The sequence below is a fragment of the Emys orbicularis genome, chromosome 1 (assembly GCF_028017835.1).
Source record: "Emys orbicularis isolate rEmyOrb1 chromosome 1, rEmyOrb1.hap1, whole genome shotgun sequence".
NCBI lineage: Eukaryota > Metazoa > Chordata > Testudines > Emydidae > Emys > Emys orbicularis.
In genome coordinates, this window is record NC_088683.1 from 34,791,231 (window position 1) to 34,804,269 (window position 13,039).

At 40.0% G+C, this 13,039-nt stretch overlaps 1 protein-coding gene across 1 annotated transcript in view; it reads left to right on the plus strand.

Annotated features, from left to right (window-relative positions):
* TBC1D22A (TBC1 domain family member 22A) overlaps positions 1-13,039 on the plus strand; it is a 456,657-nt gene that overhangs the window by 355,691 nt on the left and 87,927 nt on the right. Inside the window, exon 12 of the mRNA XM_065417476.1 lies at positions 2,214-2,309. Within this exon, the coding sequence (XP_065273548.1) occupies positions 2,214-2,309 (96 nt within the window). The remainder of the gene's footprint in view (positions 1-2,213; positions 2,310-13,039) is intronic.

Sequence of the window (13,039 nt, forward strand, 5' to 3'; positions counted from 1 at the left end):
CTGTAAACCAACGCGAACGCAAAAAAAAGTTGGATCATAGTTTTCTTTTTTCAATTTTAGTATTTCAGCAGTAATTAGAAATCAGTCTCAAATAAAATTCTACCCAGTTACGTTTTTTAATTGGCCACAGATCTTGCTTTAGGGAAATACTTTTCTTTAATACTGTACATGGAGATAATGCCTTTGGACTAACTCTTTAGTATGTTTATGAAATCTAAATTACTGGCAGGAGCCATAGAAAATGATCATTGTTGGGGAGTCAAATAAATTACTCCAAAATGCATTAGGCAAACGAGCAGATTTGATTACAAAATTAAGGCCTGCAACTGATTGTGTTCCAGAATTGCTGTGGTGTTCATGTTATTAAATGCAGAGAGAATATAATTTTTGTTGGATTTAATGTGATAAATTAGCAGCTGGTCACCACCCACCAAACTTTCCTTCCCCCTTCCCGCCCCAAGAAAAAAAAAGTTAGCAAATGAACATAGTACTGTATTACTATTGTGAAAAGGCTTGAGAAAGAAATTGTGGTTCAGTCACAGAGACTGTCACCTGACGTTCTGGAATTATCTCTGAGCCGGTTTTCCCTGCCAGCTCGGGACTCCAGAACCCTGCCTTGTTGATGAGCCAGACATGCTAGCCTGCTGCAACACAGACACAGGTCTGGTCCATGCCCCCAAAGCTGCAGACTTTAACCACAAACAGCAGGTCACCTATCTCCAGCACCCAGACACCCAGTTCCCAATGGTATCCAATCCCCAAATAAATCTGTCTTACTCTGTATAAAGCTTATACAGGGTAAACTCATAAATTGTCCACCCTCTATAACACTAATAGAGAGAGATGCACAGCTGTTTGCTCCCCCAGGTATTAATCACTTATTCTGGGTTTGTTCATAAACAAAAGTGATTTTATTAAGTATAAAAATTAGGATTTAAGTCATTTCAAGTAGTAACAGATGGAACAAAGTAAGTTACCAAGCAAAATAAAACAAAACACACAAGTCTAAGCCTAATACATTAAGAAACTGAATACAGGTAAATCTCAACCTCAGAGACGTTCCAATAAGCTTCTTTCACAGACTAGACTCCTTTCTAGTGTGGGCCCAATCCTTTCCCCTGGTACAGTCCTTGTTAGTTCCAGCTCAGGTGGTAACTAGGGGATTTCTCATGATTGACCGGCCCCTTTGTTCTGTTCTACCCCTAATCCTAACCCTTTTATAGCTTTGGCACAAGGCAGGAATCTAGTCTCTCTGGGTCCCCACCCCTCCTTCTAAATGGAAAAGCACCAGGTTTAAGATGGATTCCAGTATCATGTGACATGGTCACATATCACTGTAAGACTTCATTCTTCCAGGGCTGACCCACAGGTACCCAGAGAGGTTTGCAAGTAAACAGAGCCATTTACAACCAATTGTCTTGTCAATGGGAGCCATCAAGGTTCTAAACCACCATTAATGGCCCACACTTTGCATAATTACAATCGGACTTCATAGAATCATAGAATATCAGGGTTGGAAGGGACCTCAGGAGGTCATCTAGTCCAACCCCCTGCTCAAAGAGTTATGCTTCATATTTCTAGCTTCAGATACAAGAATGATACATACATACAAGTAGGATGTACACACTCTCAGTAGATAAGCTTTGTAAAGAGACCTTTTGCATAAAGCGTATTCCAGTTACATCATATTTACACTCATAAGCATATTTCCATAAAACATATGTAGTGCAATGTCACAGAAATGAATATCAGATGGAACTTCCACACTCTTAAGTAGTGGACATGGGGCATATGGGTGTAACATTGGGTTTGGGGGAGTGTGCTTGAGCTTACAGTAATTCATAGAAAATAGTTACTAAAGGGAAAAGTCTGGGAATGGGCTGGAAAGAAAGTAGTTTAACTTTGAGAAATATGCACCCAGGCCTGGTTCTCAGTACAGGCTATAGTCTATGAATGCTTATGGCAGAGATGAAGTCATAATATGTTTGGGATGTGAAAAATAGAGGTTTAAGTCCCTTAAATCTAATAAGGTTCTAGACCTAATGAAGATTAAGAAAGCACATAGTCTGTGTTCTTTGTTTCTCTTAAACATTTCATATCGTCAACAACCAGTCAATATTGAATGTCTTATAAATATAATTGGGGTTAAATTTCATAAGTAAAGTAATGACTCAGTACATTTAATTTCTGGGGTTTTTTTTATTCTTTTTTAGTCTGAACCTGAGGGCTTTTCTCATTTTCACTTGTACGTCTGTGCTGCCTTCCTTGTCAGGTGGAGAAAAGAGATACTGGAAGAAAGAGACTTTCAAGTAAGTAAACACATTTTTATTCAACCCTGCAGATATCTAGGGATATATTTTTCCCAGCAGGACATTATTTATTAAATTTCTATTTACAGGATTACTCATGTATGAATTTGACAGAGCAACAACAGTTGCACTAAAATTGACAATGTTTGACTCTTTGTAAGTGTCAGCTCTTGTACCTGAAATGATTGACTGTAAACAGCAGCAGATAGTGGGATGCAGTATGTGAGGGGAAGTACACACTCGAGAAAGTTTTACTTAAACTGAGACAATCACTGAGGCAAAGATTTCAGGAAACATTATAATAAGGAAAGTTTTGGAATTTCACAGTGAGATTTTCTGAAAATGTAAGTGACTGAGGGTAAATTGATCTTTATATTTTATCTTTAAATGTGGTGGTGATGTTGCCTATTTATTATCATTAACATTTGTATAGCATCAGCGATATGCATGGCACTTCTACATAGATAATAAAGACATAGGCCCAGATAAGCAAACATGCATGGGATGGCCTATTTTTCAAAAATGCCAGGCAGACACAATTCCACATCTTTGAAAACCAGACTGTTTACTCCAGTGCCTAAATATGATATAGGCGACTTATTTTGGGTGCCCACATTTGAAAACTTTAGCCAGTTTTTGGCCGAAAGAGCTTACAATCTAAATTGTGCCTAAGAAAGACTGGGGAAATGACATTAGATATGGAGCAGAGAAGAGGGAGTACACAGAATAAAGTTATAGGACTGCTTTGTTAGTACAATTCATGTTACATTAGTTTCTTCTTTTTAGAGATTATTCAAATTGTTAGCACAAGAGAATGGTTTATATTGCTGGAATGATTCTGAAATAAGGTGGATAGTCAGGGAGTGGGTTGCAAGATGCAGAGATTAGTGAGGACTTTGTAGTTGTTTGCAATCGGATTTACACCAGTATAGATGAGGAAGAATTTGGCTGTTTTTTTAAGATCGCCTGTATTTGTAGAACTTAGATTTGTTTATTTCTCACAAAAATAGTAGTTTGATTTTTATGATGATATTACTTTTCTCTAAATACTACATATACAATAGCTAGGAAGATGTAAAAGGCTGAAATATACTGCCCCCTTGCAAGCTATGCCTGAGAGCCCTGCCCATTCTAATGGAGCACTTCCCCGGCTGCTTGGGCCCAAAGACCCCAGTCTCTTGCTGGCTGAACTCTGCTCTGCTAATTAATGTTGTCCCACACACATGAACACTGTATGCTGCCCCCAGAAAACATGCACTAATCAATCAATGCTGCCTTTCCCCACAAAATGAATTGATTTATTGAGGCAGCTTTAATTAATGTTGGGCTGCCCTCCTAACCACAATTAAAACACTTAATGCTGCCTCCCCAACAGTAAATTAACTCTGAGTAGCTCCCCGTGAATAGCTTAATTCAGACTGCCTACTAACATGCTACCAGGATACTTCAGTTTATGCTGTTTCCCAAACAATATCTTAATGCTGGACACCTCTCCCTCACAACTATATGTCAGCACTGGGCCACATCCCCTCCACTAAATCCATTTATGCTGTTTCCTACTCCCAGAGCCTATAGCGTCTCCCTCATCTCCTACACACACTTGGTAGATAAGACACATATGTAAAAGGAAAATATGGGGTGAAATATTGTAGTCTTTTTTTCTTCTGCTTTTTTTCTTCTGTCTACATTTGATCTTCAATGTAAGATAGTTTTTTGTAATTTAGTTTCCATTGATGTCATTAAAATCTGTGTAAATACGTAATTCAGAAAAGTTTTAAAACACCTATTACACTGGTCTACAATTTTTGAGAAGTCGTCTGCTTCAGAGATAAAATGTGCTATTTATTATGTATTTTGATGCGCTGAATTCAAATATGACAATTAAAACAACTGATTGGCTACTGTTTCTAAGATATTTAAGTTTCTACATTTTATGTCTATGTATATTGTGTAGATAGTAGAGTTTTAATCATAAATTGTAAACCTAGGTCTTTTCATGTGTTTATGGTTGCTTTACATGATAATATTTCACCTGTCCTGTTTATGTAACACTTTAAAAATCAGCAAAAGGGTTATATAAATAAAATTTATTATGAAACAAAAGGCAAAAAACTATTATGTACATAGTTTAGTCCCATTCAGTGTCTACTCGGCGCTTCTTGGCTTGTCTCTTGTATTCATTAAATGGAGCATCTCTTGTCACTGTCCAGCAATAGTCTGCAAGCATTGATGGGCTCCATTTGCCCTGATAGCGTTTCTCCATTGTTGCAATGTCCTGGTGAAATCGCTCGCCGTGCTCGTCGCTCACTGCTCCGCAGTTCGGTGGAAAAAAATCTAGATGAGAGTGCAAAAAATGTATCTTTAGTGACATGTTGCAACCAAGGCTTTTGTATGCCTTGAGGAGGTTTTCCACCAACAAACTGTAGTTGTCTGCCTTGTTGTTTCCGAGAAAATTTATTGCCACTAACTGGAAGGCTTTCCATGCCGTCTTTTCCTTGCCACGCAGTGCATGGTCAAATGCATCATCTCGAAGAAGTTCACGAATCTGAGGACCAACAAAGACACCTTCCTTTATCTTAGCTTCACTTAACCTTGGAAATTTTCCACAGAGGTACTTGAAAGCTGCTTGTGTTTTGTCAATGGCCTTGACAAAGTTCTTCATCAGACCCAGCTTGATGTGTAAGGGTGGTAACAAAATCTTCCTTGATTCAACAAGTGGTGGATGCTGAACACTTTTCCTCCCAGGCTCCAATGACTGTCGGAGTGGCCAATCTTTCTTGATGTAGTGGGAATCTCTTGCACGACTATCCCATTCGCAGAGAAAACAGCAGTACTTTGTGTATCCAGTCTGCAGACCAAGCAAGAGAGCAACAACCTTCAAATCGCCACAAAGCTGCCACTGATGTTGGTCATAGTTTATGCACCTCAAAAGTTGTTTCATGTTGTCATAGGTTTCCTTCATATGGACTGCATGACCAACTGGAATTGATGGCAAAACATTGCCATTATGCAGTAAAACAGCTTTAAGACTCGTCTTCGATGAATCAATGAACAGTCTCCACTCATCTGGATCGTGAACGATGTTGAGGGCTGCCATCACACCATCGATGTTGTTGCAGGCTACAAGATCACCTTCCATGAAGAAGAATGGGACAAGATCCTTTTGACGGTCATGGAACATGGAAACCCTAACATCACCTGCCAGGAGATTCCACTGCTGTAGTCTGGAGCCCAACAGCTCTGCCTTACTCTTGGGTAGTTCCAAATCCCTGACAAGGTCATTCAGTTCACCTTGTGTTATGAGGTGTGGTTCAGAGGAGGAGGATGGGAGAAAATGTGGGTCCTGTGACATTGATGGTTCAGGACCAGAAGTTTCATCCTCTTCCTCTTCCTCGTCTGACTCAAGTGAGAATGATTCTGGTGCATCAGGAACCGGCAGTCCTTCTCCGTGGGGTACTGGGCGTATAGCTGATGGAATGTTTGGATAATGCACAGTCCACTTTTTCTTCTTTGACACACCTTTCCCAACTGGAGGCACCATGCAGAAGTAACAATTGCTGGTATGATCTGTTGGCTCTCTCCAAATCATTGGCACTGCAAAAGGCAGATTTCCTTTTCCTGTTCAACCACTGGCGAAGATTTGTTGCACAAGTGTTGCAGCATATGTGTGGGGCCCACCTCTTGTCCTGATCTCCAATTTTGCAGCCAAAATAAAGGTGATAGGCTTCCTTAACCATAGTGGTTATACTGCGCTTTTGTGAGGCAAAAGTCACTTCACCACAAACATAGCAGAAGTTATCTGCACTGTTCACACAAGTACAAGGCATCTCTGCTCACTTTGGCTAAACAGAAATGTGTCCCTTTGCAAAATCAAACACTGACAAATAAGAGAGCACGACACTGTATGATTTCTAGAGCTGATATAGGCAATTTGTTCAGCAGAGTGATGTAAGCTTCGTTATGATTGCATCATCCATGACTTCTAGGAATAACATGATGCAATTCATATCATGTATGACGCAATACCAGCTTCAGATTGCATCATTCATTGTTTTGCCTAAAAAGCAAGTACTGTCCAAACCCAGTCATAGATTTATTCATAGATCCAGTCAAAGATGTGTTTTAGTTATTTCTGCTTTAAATTGAGATCCCTTCCCTTTATAACTCACTTATCCTCCGCCATTCCCAAGTCAAGGGTCGTATATACTGACCCAATAGCATATCTTGAAAACTAGAGCCAATCAACAATTGTGTAAGCATCATTTTCGTTCTCAGTGACCCAGAATTAGTAAAGTTTGACTACATTTATTTTAGAAGCATTTTGGCTGTAGAGCAGCAATAATTATTCATGAGACAGATGTGAGTGATTTACCACATATATATGCAGTTATGAACTCTTGGGGATGAATATGATTTAATCAGTCATTTTTGAAGGTATTATGAGTTATATGTACAAAAACAGTAAAAAGTCAGACAAAAACAGTTTAAGTTTGGGTCTAATATTGGAATTAACTAGGATTAACTATGACCATCTAAAACTACTGTGCCCTTATGTGACCTAGTGCTAGTTGTAGCACCCTGATCACTGAAGTTGCTGGAGCACAGACAAGGCTTCAGGCTTAATAGGAATCAATCAACAGCTGGGGGTTACAATATTTGCTGTCAATTGTGCTGATGAAGTAATTGGCTTAGTAATTGGGAGGATATGTAATTGGGAGGAACAGGAAGCAAGTCTGGGAGTTCAGATGGTGAGCAAGCTGTGGAAGACTCCTCCTGCTGTATACCTGTGCTATCTCCTGTCATGTTGGGAAACTGATGATTAAAGACTGGTTGTGTTTGGGACTGGAAGACCACAAAAACAGGCTAGACAGTGCTGCTCACTGCATAGCTGAATAAGCACCCTGTGACACCTTGCCTACACTATATGTTTTCATCGTGTTAATTAACAATGTGAAAATACTAGTGTTAATGAAAAAGGATTAGATATTTAATATGGATTATGAGAATATCCACAGTTACAAGGGTAATATGCTGGTAATGTGCTGTCTATTGCACTTAACTTTTTTCTTGAAACTTTTGAGGAAGTGTTTGGTACTGGCCATTGTCAGAGACGTTGCCAGAGGGAACACTGGTCTGGTCTAGTCTGGCAATTGCCTATGTTTCTATTTTTTTAATCAGAGAAAGGATATTCATAATGCATTGACAAGTCTACCTGATAAAGAATGAATAACCAATATTTCTAAACTTGATTTGAAATAATCAAATGGAAAGTCTCTGTAGTAACTATGTGCAGCTAAATAGTATAATGGTTTGGTCCCTATTTTATCAGCTATCACAGTTTCTAGAATTGTTTTTTTTTTTTTTTAACTTCTTTCTAAGAAACTATTCAGAACAGAATATTTCAGACATGCTATTAAAAACCCTGCCCGGAAACAGAAAAGGTGTTATAAAGGTGCTATAGAGATGTACATTTTTAGTTTTGTTAGTAGCGAGGTTGGGGTAGTTTGAGTTAGAACAATGGCTCTCAAACTTTTTTACTGGTGATCTCTTTCACATAGCAAGACTCTGAGTATGACCCCCCCCCCAATAAATTAAAAACACTTTTTAATATATTTAACACCATTATAAATGCTGGAGGCAAAGTGTGGTTTGGGGTGGAGGTTGACAGCTTGCGATCCCCCCGTAATAACCTGGCGACTCCCTGAGGGGTCCTGACCCCCCGTTTGAGAACCCCTGAGTTAAAAAGTCCTTTTGGGCTTTTCTGAATTGAAACATCCTTAATTTAGTAATTATTTAATGGAAAGCATTGCATGTTTTCTGATATACATTTATATTTTAGTTTTATATAGGCTTGGAAGTCACAGGGAAGTAGACTTTAAATAAATTATCTTTTGTTCTTAAACTCACTTAGGAAAAATGACTTTAGTAAATGATCATATTTTTAGGTGGAGAGGAAATAAAATGAAGATGATATATGTTGAGCCAGAGACTGCAGTTGAAAATGAGGGTAACTTTAATACCATAATATAAGTGTTAGATTTCAAAGCTTTGCTTGGAAAATTATTTACTTGGAACTATTACAGTTCATTGTTTATTATGATCAATTTGATATCTACTTACAAGATATTAGGATGATTTGGAAAATTAAATGAAAGATGAAATATTAAGTTGGGATATTTTTAGATTGGTTCCACATCCTCAAAATACTTAGTTAATTCAAGAGCTCAGAGGACATACTCAGCAGGAATAGATCTGGCTCAAGATTGCCTTTTGCCTTTCAGTCAGCATTCTTGGCTCTCGGAATAATCAAATTAAATACATTCATTTCAGCTACCAGGACTTTACTGTTAAAAGATCCAAGCTTTGATGCAACATCTGAGTATTTTATAAGAGAGATCTGTACTGCTGCATTATTAATGTACAAATGAACAGACTCTGCCTGTTTGTGTGAGCATATTGCCTGCTACTGCTTTCTACCACTCTTTCAGTCACCTTAGTGCCCCGCAAATGTTGGGAATGAAATACATTAGACTCGTTTCTTGTAGACACCATGGTAGAAATGGTGCACCAGGTCAGATAAGTTAGTGTATGGAAGAAACTGTAAATACTCTGTCACTGATCCCTTTGACAGCAGACACTATGTATTAGATGATCTTCCTGAGCAGGTCTGCAGGCCACTGCCCTCTTTTCATTCATATCACTCCTTACGAGACCCACTTCTACCATGACTTCTACAAGAAATGAGTCCGAGATATTTTTATTGCATTTATTTTAAGAGTTGTTTTTTTTGTTCTACCATGCTGTGCTCTAGCCTTTGCTGAGTCCGTATGTAATCTCATTGATGTTTCTATTGCCTCTCCTTCCCTTTTATTTTATTACCCTCTTTGTTGCATTACCTGTACTTTCCCATTCAGTATTCAAAAGATTTTCCCCACAAATACCTTTACAAATCTAGATCTGCTACCTAAAATGGCACTCACTAAGAACTTGTCAGGATTTCAGTCCTATGGGCTGAGTTTTTGTGCAGTTTAAAATACAATAATATCTCTCAAAGGGTTTAGGTTTTCAAAGCTCTATCTAAACAGTACTTACAACAGTTTGTGAAGGGAAATGTTACACATGAGGAACTTGAAGCACAGAGGTTAAATGATTTTGCCCAAGGTCCAATGGGAATGTCAGAGCCAAGATTAGAACTCAGGAATTCATGGCTCTCAGACCTAAACTCAGTCCAATAGACTACACTGCCTCATAAAATAACACATGGTTTGGTGAGACATACAGGATATCACTTAAAAGTAGGCTAGACTGATAAGTATAGTTATTTGTTCTTCAAGGTTTGAGTTTATGATTATATATCCACCTTATTTTAGACATCTCTCTTAGTTTTATCACCATTGTATTGTCACTGCCAGGAGGCTTTGACCTTAAAGAATAAGAGCGGTGATTTATGCTATACTGAGTATTTTTCAATTGTAGTTTTGCTATTTTTCTGATACATTACCACAATTATCATGAAACTAAAGCTATGTGTATTATCTGCCGCAGTAACTGAATCATAGTTCAGATTGTTACAATATTCAGTGGTAACAGGTACTTAAAATCTTTATTTTGTAAAATATTTCACTGAGATGGAAAAATCCTAAGTATAGAATATAAACTTAGAGTACTAGTTGAATTTTTCATGGTGGCTTGATCAAAAATGAATTGATAGAGATAATAAGGAGAATTTAATTGTAATTTCTATTTATATTTCCATTCAACTCACTACCCTTATTATTGACTAAAGCCATGAACCTCAACCTCAAAAGATGTTTAAGGAAGAGCTGCTGAACTCTCCTTCCAATTTTTTTAATAAGTTTTAGTACAGAGTTTATGCAAGGTCATTTCCAGCCCAGAACCCAGGTCTCTAACAGGATAAATCCAAATCTAATTCACTGCACAATATTCCCTTTCAGAGTTTATCCTCTCTCTAAATGGTATAAATCACACTCTTCTCTGAGAGCTGGGGATGGAATGCAGGATGATCACTGATGTTCTGCTGTAGACTAGTAAATACCTGCGAAGCCCACTGAGAAAGTTTGTGTCAAGTTCTCCTCCAGTGGCTAGTCTACAAAAGAGCTGGTAATTACTCTCTCAGCTCAAACAGTAAGGGTATAAGCTAGGGGTCTGAAGGTCTAGAGTTCAAGCTCTGTTGCTGATGTATGCAGGAAATGATGGTGTGGTTGTAGGAGAGTTATGAAGTGAAAAGACATCTTTAAAATAGATTTTTTTTTTAACTGAAAAGTAATCTGCAAGTTATGGCCTGAATCATCAATACACATTGTAGTGAGGCAGAGTGGCCTCCCTCTGGACTGGAGCGCAAGGGACCACTACGGTTCCCTTAGTGGGTGGCGCCAAACCCACTCCGCCCTCCTCACTGGAAGGACCGGGGCGGGACAGGAAGTATAAAGGGAGGGCTCTGCAGCTCAGTTGAATGGGAGCCAGCAGAGGAGACGGACACCTCTGCCCTGCTGCAGCGCCCAGGAGCTGAATCTATGTTCTGCCACACTCTACCCCTGGAGGAGATGGACCCAGATGAGGAGTTACTGGGACTACCATCAGCTGTCTACCCAGAGGAGCCCGAGGACTGGTGGATACCCGAGGTACCAAACCCTACGGAGGTAGGAAGTAGCCCAGGGGCAACCAACAACTGGCCAGTTACAGGGCTGACTGCGTCTAGGTCGGCGTGTTGCAGCTGGATCCCCGCCGACCCAGTGGTAGACCTCTCTGCCACTGCTAGGGCCCTGGGCTGGGACGTGGTGGAGTAGGGCTGGCCTGCGTCCCCCTGCGCTCCCAAACCCTGGGGTGGCAGACTCCTCACCTTAGGCCAGGAGGCTTGTGCCCTCCTGAAGACCTCTGTCAACACTCTAGACTGCCTGCTGGGTGCTCAACCCATTTTGGAGCCCCTGAGACTGTGTGGGTGTGGTCACCCCTAGCTGAACCCCAAGACTTTATGGGTTTGCTGGCTGCCTGAGCCCCAAGCTTAGGCTAAAACCTGCCCCTTGCTCTGCCCCGCCAAAAGGGCCAGGGCTTATTGACGGTCTGTTTGCTGTCTGCCTCATCCCAAAGTCCAGGCTAAAGCCTGCTCCCTGCTCTGCCCTGCCCAAAGGGCTAGGGCTACAGACTGTGGATATTTGCTGGCTGCCTCGATCCGGAGGCGTAGGTGATAGCATGCTACTAGCCCAGCCCCGCCCGAGGGCAGGGGCCTCATACTGTTAATTAACGTCAGCCCCAGCTGAGTGGGCTGAGGGCTAAAGACTGTCGGCGTGCCCCCACGCAAGGGTGGGGACAGGAGCCCGGACTATTGTGTGGTTGCTTTTGTTAGACGGACCCCGCCAGGGCAGCCCGAGCCTGAAGACTACCGGCTCTGCAATGAGGCAGAGTGGCTCCCTCCCCACTGGAGAGCAAGGGACCACTACACACACGTTCAGTCATTTGTCATTCATTTTGCCTGTGTAACCACTGGTAGCATGTATGCTGTGACCCTCTCTATATCTAGTCCACTGAAGATGTGTATCTGTGACAGTTGTCAGCTTGAGGGGCTGGCCCCTTAGCATATGCTGTAAAGACTGATGCTTTCAACTCTCGAGGTCATTTTTTCAGTCCCCACTCTTGGCCACGATGGTGGCCTTCATGCTTATGGATTCCCACACTGGCCTTAGCAGTGACAAGGCAGAAGAACTTCCCAAATGCCTGGATTGTGTGATAGTCAGGTGTACTGATCTGTTGATATAAAACCAAGTGAGGTAACTATAAGGTTTTGTGTCTGAGAGCAAGTTTGAGGAAGATGGGGTACCTTTTTCTTTTTTAGATCTATTGGTGATGGAAGTGAAAGCCTTGTGGAGTTTAGAATGCGTTATCAGTAGCGTTGTAGGCAATATGAAGGTGAAAAATAATGTACAAGTCTTGCTTCTTATTTCTATTCCTTTAACTTTTGGGAGAATGAAATGTGTACTGCTGCAACCTTAATTGGCACTAAATGTAGTTTTTGTTTGCTCCTTAGCTTGTCTAAGCGAGAATAATAGACTTACACAACTGATCTTTTGGCATGTTTTGTATCTAATAATGCACTTGCAAAGAGACTGATTTTCTCTGCTGTGGTGCAGATGAGGCGGGAATATTGCAATTAGAGGAGACTGGCTGGGATTGCTGATTTAAAATGTTAGCACCTAAATAATAATTGGTACTTTGTCTTGTTTCTTAACTAAAGAGAATAAGAAAAGTGGCCCCAAGCATAGGGAAAACAGGATAGAGAAAAGTTGATTACAGCGGAGAAAACTATACAATGGAGAAATGAAAATGTAATAGATGTTGAAGTAATAGTATTGATTTTATTTCTTAGCTACATAATAAAATTAGTGGTTTGATACTATGTGAGTTGCTTATGAGCATATAAATATGTTGTAGAAAACTGAACTAAACAGCAATGAAAGAAAGTAGAAATTAAATAAAGAATACACAGTAATACTACATAATGGGGAATTATTTGCAATTACAGCTATTTTGGGGTGATTATTTGAGAGCTATATAGTTAAGCAAAACTTCTCTCTGCTAGCATGTTATAGGGGGAAAAAAACTTTAAAAGACCCAGTATTTAGTACCATTGTAATTTTTTCCTGAGGAAATAATTAATAGAAACAAATTATTTCCATAGGAACAAAAAACACTTCCATAGAGACAAAGTATTACTA